At 39.3% G+C, this 15,270-nt stretch overlaps 1 protein-coding gene across 3 annotated transcripts in view; it reads right to left on the reverse strand.

Moving 5' to 3' along the window:
• Positions 1–10,427: 10,427 nt before the first annotated feature.
• Positions 10,428–15,270, reverse strand: part of TTC39B (tetratricopeptide repeat domain 39B) — a 118,236-nt gene continuing 113,393 nt past the window's right edge. For all 3 annotated transcript variants that reach the window (XM_074994099.1, XM_074994101.1, XM_074994100.1), the window contains 2 exons: positions 13,313–13,429; positions 10,428–10,831 (listed from right to left, as the gene is read on the reverse strand). In XM_074994099.1, coding sequence (XP_074850200.1) covers positions 10,735–10,831; positions 13,313–13,429 — 214 coding nt within the window. In that variant the 3' untranslated portion in view covers positions 10,428–10,734. The remainder of the gene's footprint in view (positions 10,832–13,312; positions 13,430–15,270) is intronic.

The raw sequence follows: 15,270 nt of genomic DNA on the forward strand, positions 1-15,270 counted from the left end.
ATCAGCATGGCTGTCTCTGGCAGTAGGTGCTGGGGATGAGAGAGATGGGCTCCCCAGTTGAAGCTGAGCACCCACAATTTTTTTTCCATACTTGCTCCAGCCACCGAGTCAGCACCTAAAAATTCACAAGTTAAATGTTCATTGCAAAAATGAACCTCTGCAGCTGCACCATTCTGTGGTGTAGGGGTTTTTTTTGGGGGGAGGGCAGGAAGGAGTCAGCAAATGATTCGTATCTTTCCTTGCTTCTCCAACTGGCAGACCTTATTTTTTAAAAATAGGCCCTGTACAGTAGCATGTGCATCTAAAGTATCAACAAAAATCTCAGTCCAGCTGCTCAGTTGGGGTAACTGGTATAGCTCCACTGATGAAGTTACTCCAGTTTATAGATTTTTTAGATAATGTAACTTTTCTTCAGCTCTATAATCTACTATTGTAAATTTCAATTAAGATAGAATCTTGAGATTATCTTCTCCCACCTTCCCCAGAGAAAACTAATTGTTTTTTTTCCCTTTTTTGCTTGCAGTTCCCCCTGTGTGCCCCAGAAGCAATCCTCCATTAACATAATGTACTTATCTCAATCAGAAGACCTTGTGATAGAAAGGCTGAAGGGTCTGCGAGCAGAAAGTTGTGCATGTAATTAGGTGCTCTGATAAAGTCTAAGTCTCCAGTTGTCCCTAAAGATTTGTTGTCCTTGTCACTACAGAGCAGGATCTTCATAGACTAAGGGTACTAAAATATAAACTCAGTAATGTTTGAGATGCCCTGTTCCACTGTAAAGAGCCTGTTAGATGCACAGCTATTGTAGCAAATGATAACCAGCAAACCAAATATACCACAAAATGGCTTGAGGGGTTGCATATAAGCTATAGTAAATAGTTTGACCAAGGAGACTGTCAAATTCACAATACAACATTATATTTAAATTACCTTTTGCTTGGATACCTGTGACATGCAATTGGAAATACAAATATTTCCTGTTACCTTTATCAGCATTTGTGCCAGGCAGAGGAAAAGGCGACGGGTCAGGCTTTTTTTCCATATTAGTTTTTGAAAACCTCATTAGGTATGAGGAAAGTAACCACTGCTCCATAAATACTTGAAAGATGCCATGGTGCCACATATGTTACGATAATATGTTATTGTTAGAGTACATCTTTCCCACAGGAACCCCTTTGCAGTGCTATACCTTGCAGCAGCCACCCTTACCCCTAAACTTGCTCCTCTGATCCAGGTGCCTCAGTTTAGCCAATTGAGCCTTTAATTCCTCCCTGTGATTTACTAACTGGATAACTGTAACTCCTCCAGCCATAGTGAGGTATTTGTTAAATTAAAGACTGCAATTAGAAAACAGATGCAGCCTGCTTGGTGTCTGTGCAGGAAAGCATATGGCATTTTAAAGAGCTGAATGCTGGAGAATCCAGGTAGACTTTTTGAAAAGATTTGACTTGTAAACCAGAAGTTAATCTTTTCTGCGAGTGTAAGGTGATGGCTATAAAATAAAGACATAATAATTTTATATTTATATAGTGTCTTTTGTGCTAAAGGAGTCACTAATAGCTTATAAACTGTGGGTCTATCTGGAAAACACTTAAGCACACAAGTCATTTTACTCATATGTGCAATATAATTGAATTCAATTATCAACCAACAAACATCTTATAGAAAAGAGGAAATTGTCTTCTGCTTTTGTTAGATACTGTAAGCAAATTAAAAAACCATGAAAACTCATTGACACTGACCTATAAATACAATGCATGCCCAGGTATAAACTTTTGGCTATTCAATATATTGCTTCACATTAAAACTCTTGTTGTGCACAAAGAAACAAATCTGAACTTTTAGACTGATTTACTATAACAACATTCGAACAAAATATTGCTTTGTGACGTGGAGACAATTTATTATATATTAAACTCTAAAAATACAATTTACTGTAATTACATCAGTTTTTATAGGTGCATTCAAGATAAAAAGTAAAAGCTAGTGATGATTGGAATAAAAGTTAAATTTCAAGACCCAAAAAATATTTCTGTGCAGTTGACAGGTATAATTTAATGCAAAATGAGTTTGAAGTATTGCAAATATGAAATGTGACTAAGGTTTTATGCTCATATTTGTAGGAGACTCTTATTTGATTATTGTCCTGAACTGACAGAATAGTCTAACGCCAAACTATTTGTAGTTTTTTGCTACTGGATAAAGAGATTCCTCTATTTAAATTGCTGCTAGTGACATCAATACACTAAAACACACATGTATTTTAAAACAGCTAAATGACTATAATTTCTCTAGTCATTCTATTTAATTGTGCAAACCTATACTCATTTATTGGAAACAGAGTGGCGCATGGCAAGAGAAAATAACACAGAAGAGGATGTCTCATGTTCCATGGCTGTCTTACAAGGGCAGGAGAGGTAACCGTATAGAGCTAACACCAGTGAGGCTGAACCAATGTTACCAAGTGGGAAATTTTATCCACTGTATACGGTTCATACCTGCAGATCTAAATTTTAGAGTGAAGGTGACAGGCAAGTGAGGGCTACTGTGTACATTAAGCTGCACCCTTAAATCCCAGTCCAAAAGCTGAATTAAACAAAATATCGTTCTTTAAACAAGCATGCCAGTTCCTGCCAAAATATAATCCTTACCAATAAACAGTGAAGAAAATTGTGTTTACATTAAACGTTATCTTTTAATTAGAGAAACTAAAATAATTGCTCACTATAGTTTTCTTAAAATGTTTTATTCCCCTTTCAAGGAACCATCTCCATCTGTAACTTCTTTGTCTCTGGGTGGTTTAGTGCAAATTCTTGTCACCTGGCAGGGTCTTTTACAGCTCCTTGTGCTCAGATGAGTTTAGGGAATCTTTAATGGTCCTTCATGTGGTAGCCTAGATTTTACTAACAGGGCCAGAGAGAGAGAGAGTTCTGCTCAGACTAAACTCCGCAGGACAATAAAATGGCCCTTCAGTAAATCCTAAATCCTTGCTCTCAACTTAGCTGGAAATACCCTGAGGCCGTGCCTAGATTGTGGAGAACTGTCGGCAAAAGGTATGCAAATTGTGCAACATATTTGAGTATCTCTTGCCAGCAGTTCTGTCAGAAGCTTTTCCAACATTTGGTCCATCCACATGGTGTCAAGTGTTGGAAACCCCCACTCTGTTCCTCCTCCTGGAAGGAGCTGCACAGGGATGTCAACAAAGTGCCGCCAACCAACAGATCTCTGTCGACAGATCTGCAATCTGGGTGCAGGCTCTTTCAACAAAACTTCTGTTGATGAACCAGTCCTTCATGAATTTATCTAGCTCATTTTTGGTTCCTCCAACATAGCTCTGTTGGTAGAACACCTACTTTCATCATCTGGTTTAAGACACAGAAGGTGGGTACCTGTCTTCCCTCTTTAAATCTTTGTTTCCCTCTGTTTCTGTGCCTTCATTTCTCTCTTCTTCCACCATTGTCTCCTCAGTGTCCCCCCTTCTTTTTTTCTTTCTTCCCTCTCCACTGTATTCCCTTTCTTCTCTCCTAAATTAGGCTAACTGCTGCAGCTGGCATGGGCCATTAGACTATTCCTTCTGCTACTCCAGTGAGGAACCAACAGTGGACAATGGGAGCTAGGAAAAAGGATGAGGCTTCCACTACTGCTTTTAAGCAGACACTGAACTTTGGAATACTCAGAACAAAGAAGCAGATAGCTGGAAGTGGAACTCTATGAAAACTCAGGATACTTCTGGCCACACTGAAGCAGGTAGCAAGTATTTTTCTCTGGAGAAGGGAACACAGATGATGGCCATTTCTTTGCTCCTGTCCCTGAGCCACTTGGTCAAAAAGTTAAGTGGCAGATAATTTATTTCTACTGATTTCTAGATCTCCTGGGGATTGCAGACAATAGGGTGTTTATCTCTTCTCATCTCCCTTTTCTTGGGTAACTGGGGTAGAACTCAGGTACAAATCAGAATCAATTTTTGAGAACCTATTGATTTCAAATATCAATAAAGAAAATCTTTTAACAAAGTATCTTGAGCAGCTTTTGCGAGTGGAATGATTAAACTCATGCATTCAGTGGCTGTCTGGTAGGAGAAAATATTTTAGGAGTGGAGGAAGAAACTAAATTTTTGAATGGGTTTGGAGTCATTTTAAGGAAATAAGTACATTATATTTGCATATATTCAAAACCTACAAAGAATTATGGGACTATGATTGACTCAGGCTTTGTGATGGGAAACCAGGCTATGAGGAGAATGACCCAACCATGCAACTCAAGAAAGAGACAGGTAAACATGAACCTAACACAGAATGGAACAAGGTAGCCTTTTAAGCTTTGTCTGCTCATGGAAATGTTACAAAAATAAATTATTACTAGCAGTTGAACTGATGTCAACATATGTGCACACATCTTTTAGACTCCCCTTTTGTATCTGAAATACATCTAAACCATCGCTTGCATGTGCAGCAGGCAGGCAGGCCTCCTTCAAAATCAAATACATCCAAAGGCAGAAGAGGTAACTGGCATAATTGTTGTGGTATCAGCATGGAGCAAAAAGGATAGGAGGTCTGTTGCAGAGTGCACATGAAAACATAAACATCAGTATCACATGCACTGCTACAAGACATGCCTCGAGTAGTTCTTAAAATAGATCATGGGTTTAGATTACGTTGGCTTGAACAAAGTGCATTTTTCACACGAAAAGATAAAACAGTTGGCACAAATGGACACATTGACCTAACACATTTACCTAAAGTATCACAGTTGGTATGTACACAGAGTGTGATGACAAGGTAGACATGTAGGTAGGTTCTGATCCAAGTTAAATTTGCTTGGATCTAGAAATAGCTCTTATTTGAATGCGGTTATTCCTCATTTACACAAATGTAACTGAGAATGTGAAGCCAGTTTATTTGTTGTTAGAAATATGCTGAATCTCTATGTCACTAACTTCTCTTCCAAGGACAAACTGATACACTTGACAGACCCCCAAAGTCATTGCTATTCAGCAATAAAGCTCACTGTACCTGTTCTACATGCTACTGCTCACCCCAAACATCAGCGAATAAATATACTTCCAGCAAATTTGTTTTCCTGTGTCCAAGTAAATTGACTAGAAGTTTGAGAATAAAAGCTCAGTAACAGATGATTGCATAATACATTGCTTGTTTCTCCATCCAGTTTGTCTAAACTCTTTTACTGTACCTGAATTGCCATTAAGAATTAAAGTACATCATTTATTAGAATATTAAATAATGATGTTTTACAAATTACTATAAATTGTAGCTATGGCCCCATTAAGTCCCATTATAAATTTAATCAACATAACTCAGGTTATGAATTCTGTTTAAAATGCTTATTGTACTGAAGGCTAATATCAAAAGCCCCCTACTTATGAGAATCATGCTATATTAATGAATCAACAATCATGTAAGTGATACTTCTTATGAAAGAGAACTTGCTTGAAAAACAGAAAACCAAATAGGCTGCAAAATATAAGGGAAAACAATTTCCTCTTTGGCTTTCGTAGGAATCACTAGTTGAGCTTAATTTGTATGTCAATTTGTATTCTATGCATAAAGATCAAATGTAAATATTTTTTAAATTCCCTGTCTGTCCAAACCAAAGGAATAATGGATACTTCATGAAAAATAACTCCCACACCCCCCACCCTACCACAAAACTACTTCTTTGTTAGGCTAAATTGATTGAGCTCCCTGAGTCTATCATAAGCTGTGTTTTCTAATCATTTAATGTTTCTTATGGCTCTTCTCTGAACCCTCTCCAATTTAATAGCATCCATCTTGAACCAGTATTCCAGTACCAGTGCCAAATGCAGAGGTAAAACAACCTCTCTATTTGTACTTAAGATTCCTATTTATGCACTGCATTTGCTCATTTGCCCACAGCATTGCTCTGGAAGTTCATGTCTAGCTGATTATTCATCCTAAGTGCCACCTCTTTTTTCAGTATCCTTGTTTCCCAAGACAGAGTTCCTGTCATGGCTTACACTTTTTGTTTCTAGATATACACATTTACATTTAGCTGTATTGTGTGCTTGTGCCCAGTTGACGAAGTGATCTAGATTCCTTGCTCTGTATCAGGAAGTTGTCCTCGTCATTATTTACCATCTCCCAATTTTGTGTCATCAGCAACCTCATCAATGATATATTTATGTTTTCTTACAGGTCATCGATAAATATTGTAAAAGTGCAGAGCCAAGAACTGATCCCTGTGGTACTCCACTAGACACACATCTGCTCACTAATTTACCATATATGGTTGGCCACATGTTAAGATCCATCAGTTAGCCAGCTTTTAGTCATTATAAAGTGTGCTATGATAATTTTATACTGTTCTAGTTTTTTTCAACTGTGCACTACCAAGTTAAACACCTTCCAAAAATCTAAGCATATTATATCAACACTAAAATTTTTATCAACCAAAACTGTTACCTAATCAAAAGATACCATGTTTTAATATCTGTTTTCCATAACTACATGTTGATTGACATTATATTACCCTAATTTGATTCTCTAGTAACTCAGTTCTGTATCAGCCACTCACTAGGCATCATGGTCACACTGATCAGCTTAAAATCACCTGATTGTCCCATGTATCCTTTTTAAGGTTTAGCACAATATTAGCTTTTTTCAGTCATCTGGAAATTCCCCAGTGTTCTAAGAGTTACTGAAAAATAACCTCCTCAACCAGTTCTTTTAAAACTCTTGTACCTGTTGATTTTTTTTTTTTTGTTTAAGTCTAATTTTAGGAGTTACAGTTTGGCACCCTCCTACCATGGTAGTGGAATAAAAAGTGTGCTGTAATTACCATAGAATATAGCTGCTTTTATTTTTCTTTCTCCCAAAATGCAGACATAAATGAAAGTGTCCCAAGTCTCAGGTTAGTGCTCTAAGAAGCACCGGACTATCTTTCCTCCCACTGAGGCATAGTATGCTTAGATGCTATCATGACTGTGGTTCTTCTATCAGTGAAAACAGATTGGAGAGATACATATGACATCAGTTGTACGTGTGGCAAATCTAGAAAATAAACCCAGATCTGATTCCTAATTTTTATGCCTTAACCGTTCAGTGTTGCTTCTTCTCTTTTTTTCAATGCAATTTAAAAGATACTGTAATTACAAGCAATAAATCATGACAATCATCTTAAATAGAATATGGAACATATAGCCATAGCTGCCATCTTGATATTCTGCTATGACAACTAACAAAAATTCTGAAAATAAAATTTACTGGTCAGAAAGTCTCCAGCTTTTCTCTTGAATCTAGGTACTGAGTAACATTTCCTGTGACTCAAACCATGCCATCAGGGACTACCTGCTAAGAGGTATCATTAAAATGACAGCTGTCACTGAAACACCAGCATTTTGCATAGTTGTGGAGATAATGAACCACATTAGATATAATTTAAAACTTTTGAATATTTATTTTTCTAAAAATATATGTTGCTGAAGCCAAATTCTTCTTCCACATGTGTGAAAAAGGTAGAATTTATCTATTGTTTAATAAGACAAGGACCTACAGGTGTCTAATTCTCATTGAATTTAAGCTCTTTTGAATATCTCCACTTACATTATTTAGCTATCTAAACTATTATCATTATTCACTAGAGTTTTCCCTTAATTGCATATGTTTTACAGGTATTCTTTGAAATCTAAATCTACAACAACTGACAGTCTTTTTTAAAAAGCACTTCATGCAAGTTAGTGGATAATGTTGGTAAGTAGGGGTTGTGAGCATGAATGTTTTAATATTACAGTGTTTCCTCTGTTCACTAATTTCCTATATTGATAATGCTCAGCTGTTTTTTTCTAATACACAACAAAGGTCCTTGGCCAAATTCTCTTCTCAGTTACATCAATATGAATCTGGAATAACTTCACTAAAGTCAGAATCTGATCTACTGGGCCAGCGTGAATTAGTCTATTTCTACATACTTCAGTACAAAGGATACTTTTACTCTTTCACCATTCTTGGTCCAACATCTTAAACATGTGCAAATCCCAATATTTTCAAAAGCAAAAAATAGCACTGCCAGTGCAAATAAAAGCCATCATTGTTTGAACTGTGCAGTATAAGAGTTGATAGTAACAAAAGTACATTAACAGTCAAGACCAGTAGTAAAACAGATACATAGCCTAAGCTGCATTTCTGTTCCATGTATCAGTGATAATTTTTATCTTTACGCTTGAGTTGGCAAAATGTTCTGAAAACATACAACAAAGTTTAATTCTTATATATTCCTCTGGCCATGAGGTATAAATACAGTTGCTGCCCATATAGAATACAGCAACATATATAAACCTAATTTCTTAATAAGCATTCTGCTAAAATGAGACTAAAACAGTATTATATTTAAGACGCTACACAGACTTTTCAGCAATTTTGTTGCCTAACTTGGGGACAATAAATTAAATATTAATGGAATCACAATGGCTTGGTTTGTGCCAACTCAACTGCAAGCTACTGTGTCCTTCCCACCAGCCCTCCTGGAGCTTTCACTTACATTTTCTACTATCAGCAAGTTCAAATGAATTGTCTAGAATCACGCTATGAAGACCTGTTCCTTCGAGATTCTAAAACCAATAAGCTAAGAATTTAGCAAGGGGGAATATATAAATGGCAGGTATATTAGAGGAGTTAGGGCATCAAAACAAAGTACAAAATTGTCTTCATACGCCTATTCTGTGTGTGCATCAATATGGCTGCCACCAACAAGAGGCCATTAGTAAAAAGAAGTTATTTTAATCAAAAACATCACAAGCACAATTACAATGGTAGAGATCTTTGCGTCATGTTGACTTTGGCAGGCTTTACTGAAGAAACTAGAGGGTTATTCATGCATCCCTGCAATTGATATTACTACTAAGGCGATGTGTGTGCCTTATGCTCTGGAACAAGATATAACATATTATATACTGCGCATTTTAAGAAATGTATTCTTTCCTGATGTAGCAAACTTTTTTACAGCTGTGATATCTGACCCTGGCAACAGCACCAAGGATTATGCTATGTTCAGTGTAAATTCTCCATACACTCTATTACCGAAAATTGCCCTGCTCTCCATCCTGAGACCATTCCATTCAGCTAGCTATCTAATTGGTCTGCCACATGCACATGCTTTCCCAGCATTGTTCTCACTATCAAACAAAAGAGACCATGCTTATCTGAGACAGTTCATTAGTGCAAATTAAATTGCAGATAATAATGTTAGCAGTTTGCAGATCTTTTAAAATGGATTGTCTGATCCTAATTTGCTATCACTTTGCAGCTGATTGTGAAAAATCATGTGTATAAATGATGTGTGGTAAATGAGAGTAGTGTAACAACGGTTTGGTTAATAGACATTATGCATTCTCTCAATCTGAGTTATTAAAAAGTAGCAGAATTTAGCTGAAATCAAAAGAATTACACTGAGATGACCACCATACAGTATGTTTCAAGGTAACATATGCATTCTAATTATAATTTTTAGGGTATGAGCTGCAACCACCTACATTCACAGTTTTACTGAATTCATACATGTGAGCAAAATTACTCATGTTTGCAAGCTCAGGCTCAAAGGATCTGAACCGGAGCCCACTGAAGTCAATGGAAGCTTTTCCATTTGATTGCTTCAAAAGGCTTTGGGTCAGATCTCACATCTAAGGCCAAGCTCTGAGAGCTATACTATTTGCTCAGGTAGGGAATCTTTACTGTTGCTGCAGCTCTGAAAACTCCTATGTCTAGAATACATACATTTTTGTCTATCTAAAATTTGTCACCACACTTAGTTCTTTCAAGAAGATCTCAGAAGAGAGAAAGCTACATCTTACAAAAATCTTCTAGTAAGACTAACTATAAAAGTTATATTATTTACTTTTAATTAAACTTCGAACTGACACTTTCATTTCCATTAGAAACCACTACCTAAAGAGGTATATTTTTTGAATGAAGTTTTTTTTACCTTGGTTATTTTCTTTTCTCTCCCTGACATTATGTCACATGCAGTGACATATCTGTATATTCATATACTTTGATTGAAACCCAACAAATGTGGGAAGGACTCTCTGCAATCAGTCACTTGGAATGAAGCGCAGTATTGCAAGGTAACTATACCTGTGGCTGTGCCTAATTTTATCTTGAGAAAGATTGTAAAAATATATAACTGAAGACAAAATTAGTATTCTTGAGGGGAATTTTAGTCCTTCGTTGTTACTTGTCTGAAAACTGTTTCTTTGATATGCAAATTTCCATTTTGGATGTTTGTCCAACATCTGACTGAGGCTACGGGCAGCCAATAAATGTGTTGCAGGGGCCCAAAGGCCTAACAAGTGCATTGCAGAAAATCTAGTTCCCATGGAATGCTGAAACTATGTCTTAGAATCATCAAACAACTTCACTGCAGAAACAATACTAGTTTTCACGTTAAAAAAAATAAAGTGTTTGAATGAGACTTTATTGCACCAGCAATTGGCTTTTAAAATATACCCGATTCAAGTTAAACATTAAATTAATTATTTTATCAAACAAAATATAAGATCTTTCTTTAAAGTATCACACAGAGAAATGGAATACGCTCCGTAAGAAAAGACAGCCCAAAAAAGATGACAAACATCAAAACACAGATGATAAAAAATATAATTAGCTGTTTGTTTTTCATTCTGTCATTTACATGATTTTTTAAAAACATTCAACCAAGATCATGTAGACACTTGAATTCATGAGGAAAGATCACTGTTCTGCCCACTCAAGGGGTTGAAGCTGGAGTCACTTTCAGGCTGTCAAGTGCTGCATGAATCCTGAAGTGTAACCTGGACTCCATGGAGTATTCTTTATAATTGTTTCTGCAAATAACAAAATTACTTCATCAGCCAAAATCCCCCACCAAAAGAGAAAAAACCCATCAATCATTTAACTTTCCTGTCCTCTGCTTTCTTCCCTTCACTTTGTATGGCCATTTTCAGCAGTTCTGAGCCCTTTAGAAAAGGGGAGGCATGCCCGACATGAAGATGTGAACTAAATAAACCCAAAACCAACCCTATGGAAAAGAGCGTTTAAGTACACTTCTGAAAAAAATGTGGCCAGACTGAAAATCCAGCACTCAAAGGGTCAGAGTAATTGACAGAAAATAAAAAAAGAAAAAAGAAATTCAAAGTACATAGCAGAGTTCAGGAAATGGCAGTATGGAGGTCCAAAACTTTTAGCTAAGGATTAGATCAATCTCTAAGTTTGAAAGATTTGTTAGGAGGGTGCCAGTGACATATACAGTATTACAAATATCACGTAGATGCTGTTAACTTTTTTATAAAAACATTAATAGGCAAGCTGTTCCTCCAGTGAATGGGCTGCATTCTGCTGTGTACCTCCCTTCTTTGGGGTATTCCTTGGTGGGGGGAGGGGGAGAGGGAGGGGGAGGAAGAAGAGAGGACATAGACAGTGGATAGATACATGTAGCCTCAGACCCTATTGCCGCTCTACCCCATTGTCACTGAGCCAGAAGCTCCTCCGCTGCGACACGGAGGGAGACTTAGTAAGCTGTTCGCTATGACACACAGGGTGTATGGACCCCATACATGGTCTCTCCAACCCTCCTAGCCTCTGTGCAGCAGAGTCACATCTAATTTTGCTTTGTCCAGGGCCCTCAGCACCCATAAAAGTTTGAGTGGGAAGGAGGCAGGATTTTGCCCTTAATACTGTATTCCCATTCAGTGTGGTTCAATTCAGCACACCATAGCCGTGTCTACACGTGCACGCTACTTCGAAGTAGCGGCACTAACTTTGAAATAGCGCCCGTCACGGCTACACACGCCGGGCGCTATTTCGAAGTTAACTTCAACGTTAGGCGGCGAGACGTCGAAGTCGCTAACCCCATGAGGGTATAGGAATAGCGCCCTACTTCGACGTTCAATGTCGAAGTGGGGACCATGTAGTCGTTGCGCATCCCGCAACTTCAAAATAGCGGGGTCCGCCATGGCGACCATCAGCTGAGGGGTTGAGAGACGCTCTCTCTCCAGCCCCTGCGGGGCTCTATGGTCACCGTGGGCAGCAGCCCTTAGCCCAGGGCTTCTGGCTGCTGCTGCGGCAGCTGGGGATCCATGCTGCAGGCACAGGGTCTGCAACCAGTTGTCAGCTCTGTGTATTTTGTGTTGTTTAGTGCAACTGTGTCTGGGAGGGGCCCTTTAAGGGAGCGGCTTGCTGTTGAGTCCGCCCTGTGACCCTGTCTGCAGCTGTGCCTGGCACCCTTATTTCGATGTGTGCTACTTTGGCGTGTAGACGTTCCCTCGCAGCGCCTATTTCGATGTGGTGCTGCGCAACGTCGAAGTTGAACATCGACGTTGCCAGCCCTGGAGGACGTGTAGACGTTACTCATCGAAATAGCCTATAAGCTATTTCGATGTAGGCTTCACGTGTAGACGTAGCCCATGTGTGAAACATACGTAGGGTGACCAGATCCCACAGATCAAATACAGGATGGGGATGAGCTAGTGTCCCGACCAAAATGGGACAGATGGTCACCCTAACAGTCAGGTGGTGGCTGCCCTGTGGGGGCTGCCACATTGCTGGGGAAAGGTGCTCCCTGGCTGCAGGGGGCAGGAGCAGCTCTGGAGCCAGGTGGCAGCCACGCCGCTCAGGCTCCAGCTGCCCCGAGCAGCAGCAGCCAGATCTAGGCCAGCAGTGCCAGTGCGCTCCTGGCTCCCTGCAGCTTGGGAGCTGTGAGCCAGGCAGCAGCTGCGCTGCTTGGGCTCCAGCTATCTAAGCAGCGGGGAGCCAGGCGTCAGCCATGCCGGTCTGGCTCCGGCTTCCCCAAGCCACAGGCAGCAGGATCCAGGCCAGCCATGCCAGTGATCCTCGCGGCTTGCCCCAGGTGCAGGGAGCTGAGAACCCGGCAGAAGCCATGCTGGTTGGGCTCCAGTTCCCCATGGTGTGGGGAACCTGGAGCCAGCAAATACATGGCAATTAGCCCCTTTTTAGAAATAAATTGGGACACTTTCCTGATGCCTGAAATATGGGGCTGTCCTGGTCAATACGGGACAGATAGTCACTTCACACATATAGCAGAGAAGAAGTACTATATCAAAGAATTAGTACTTTAAAATTCAACTCTAGTGAAAACCATTTCCTAAGTTTTGAAAGTAAAGATATAATAATGTATCATTTTGCCAGCTGCTAGTGCTGTTTTATAGAAACTGTAATGTTGCTTCATCTGAAGGTTGTGAAAGCATTGAAGAGAGACGGGATGACTGAGAGCTTGTTTTGTTGCTTGCTGTGTCTTAGTAATTCTGAGTCTTAAAGAGTGCACAGAGACAAACATGCATTCTACTTACTTTGCAGTTTCTATATATCTTACTGCTTTCTCTCTCTGGTCCTGCTGTTTGTAGAGAAGTCCCAACTCATAGAGAGAGAATGGCACCAAATAGTTATCATATTTTATTTGCTTCTCACTAAGAAATCAGAGAGATATGAAATTGGATAAATATAAAAGTTAAACATGTTGTACCAAAATTATATGTTAATTAATTTAAACGCAGAGTATCCTCTTACCTAGGTTAAGGCTTCCAAATTCATATTTGAGCACTAGCCTGATTTCCAAAAGTGCTGAGCACTGAATAGCTTCCACTGATTTCACTAAGAATTTTGGTATTTTTTAGTCTTGTCCAAGCACTTAATAGTAGTTTTATAACCCTAAATTTATGATCCAAGGCAAAGTCTCTATTGCCATTTTACTGTACTGCAACTATCTGGCTGAAAAAAGTCCCACCCCCGCACCCTTCCAAGCACGTTGTAAAGAGCCAGTGTAACTGGATATTAGCATCCTCCCAGCACTGTTATCCACTTCCTAGAGGTAGTTTACATAATGCTGGGAAAGTGCTCTCTCAGTGCTCCTGATATGGGTACACCTTTACTTTAAACCGCTATAATGGCTGCATTTTAATTTTAGAAGTATGGACAAAGCCCAGGTTTTAAAAACAAAAGCCCTAGTGGCTTAGTCAAGACTACAGAGAGAGTGGATTCCTCCTTACTCAATCTCATAGGCAAGCTGATGATCAGTCATTACACTGGACTATAACCACCCATCAATGGGTTGATCTTTCTGACTGGATCACTCCTAAGATCACCAATGTTCACCAGCAAATTACATCATTTGAAACTCACAGGCAGAAAACCAGAATATTAAAGCACAAAGTTCTCTTCATGTTCCCCCATCAGTAATAAAATATTCTTATATGAGTACTCTATTACAATAAAAGGAGAGAGAACCTGGTACTCCACTGCCACCATCAAAGCTGGTTGCCAGAACCGTGACTAGCACAGCTATGTGGTGCAGTGAATGGGCTAAATCAACCTAAACTGCATACTGCAAACCAAGGACTGAGCCCTGGAAAAATTCTCATCCTATCTTGCAGAAAAGATTAAACTTTCACAGGAGAAAATCAATGACAGAAGAAACCTGGAAATGGAGCACATGGCACTGATCACTCCATCAGTCCTGGTAAAGCTCAGACTCTGAACATATAATGAAACACGAGACGCCAAAGGAATATGCGAGATAACACCAGCAAAACAAGCATGTGTCCAGTTACGGAGCTATTCATATTCTTGATGGAAATATACTGCTTATGAATATGTATAACTGGGAAATGCTTTATGCAAAATATCCTGTAATGTATCATTTTGAAAAGTTATAATCTACTGGATATGATTTCTCATTTTGTATGCATATGCCATTTCTGTATCTGAAATTATGTATATCGACTGTACATTTATCATCAATTTGTTCATATTGGAAAAAGCCTATTACTAGCCCATCAGGAATGACAGTGAAGAAGCCAGACACAAAGCTAATGACTCATAAGTAAGAGAAAATTGAGTGGAGGGAGAACTGCTTTCTGCAGCCCTGCTACTGGCTCGTTGACTCTGGGGTGCTATAAAAACATGTGCCCACATCACCTGATGCTGGACTGCATCTTGAATTTTGTTGTTTTCCACAATGGGGTGTGGAATCAAACAAAGCTTTCCCACCCTAGGGAAATTCTATGTTAGGTTTGGGAATGATTGCCTTCAGCTGACTTTACAGACTGCCTCTCCACCTCCAAGATGATACTTGAAAACACCTGGAAATAACACCCTTATTGCCTCTGGGACTATGGCACTGAGCCCACCCACAGCTGTGCAGAGTGGCAGAGCAGCACACCAGCACCGTCTGCTATTGCTGCTCGAGTAGTGGCAACGGCACCTGTGGGTCCCCTTGAAAGGCCATGCCCTGGGGCAACTGCCGCCTTTG

Source organism: Carettochelys insculpta, chromosome 5 (assembly GCF_033958435.1).
Source record: "Carettochelys insculpta isolate YL-2023 chromosome 5, ASM3395843v1, whole genome shotgun sequence".
In the NCBI taxonomy this organism is placed as follows: Eukaryota; Metazoa; Chordata; order Testudines; family Carettochelyidae; genus Carettochelys; species Carettochelys insculpta.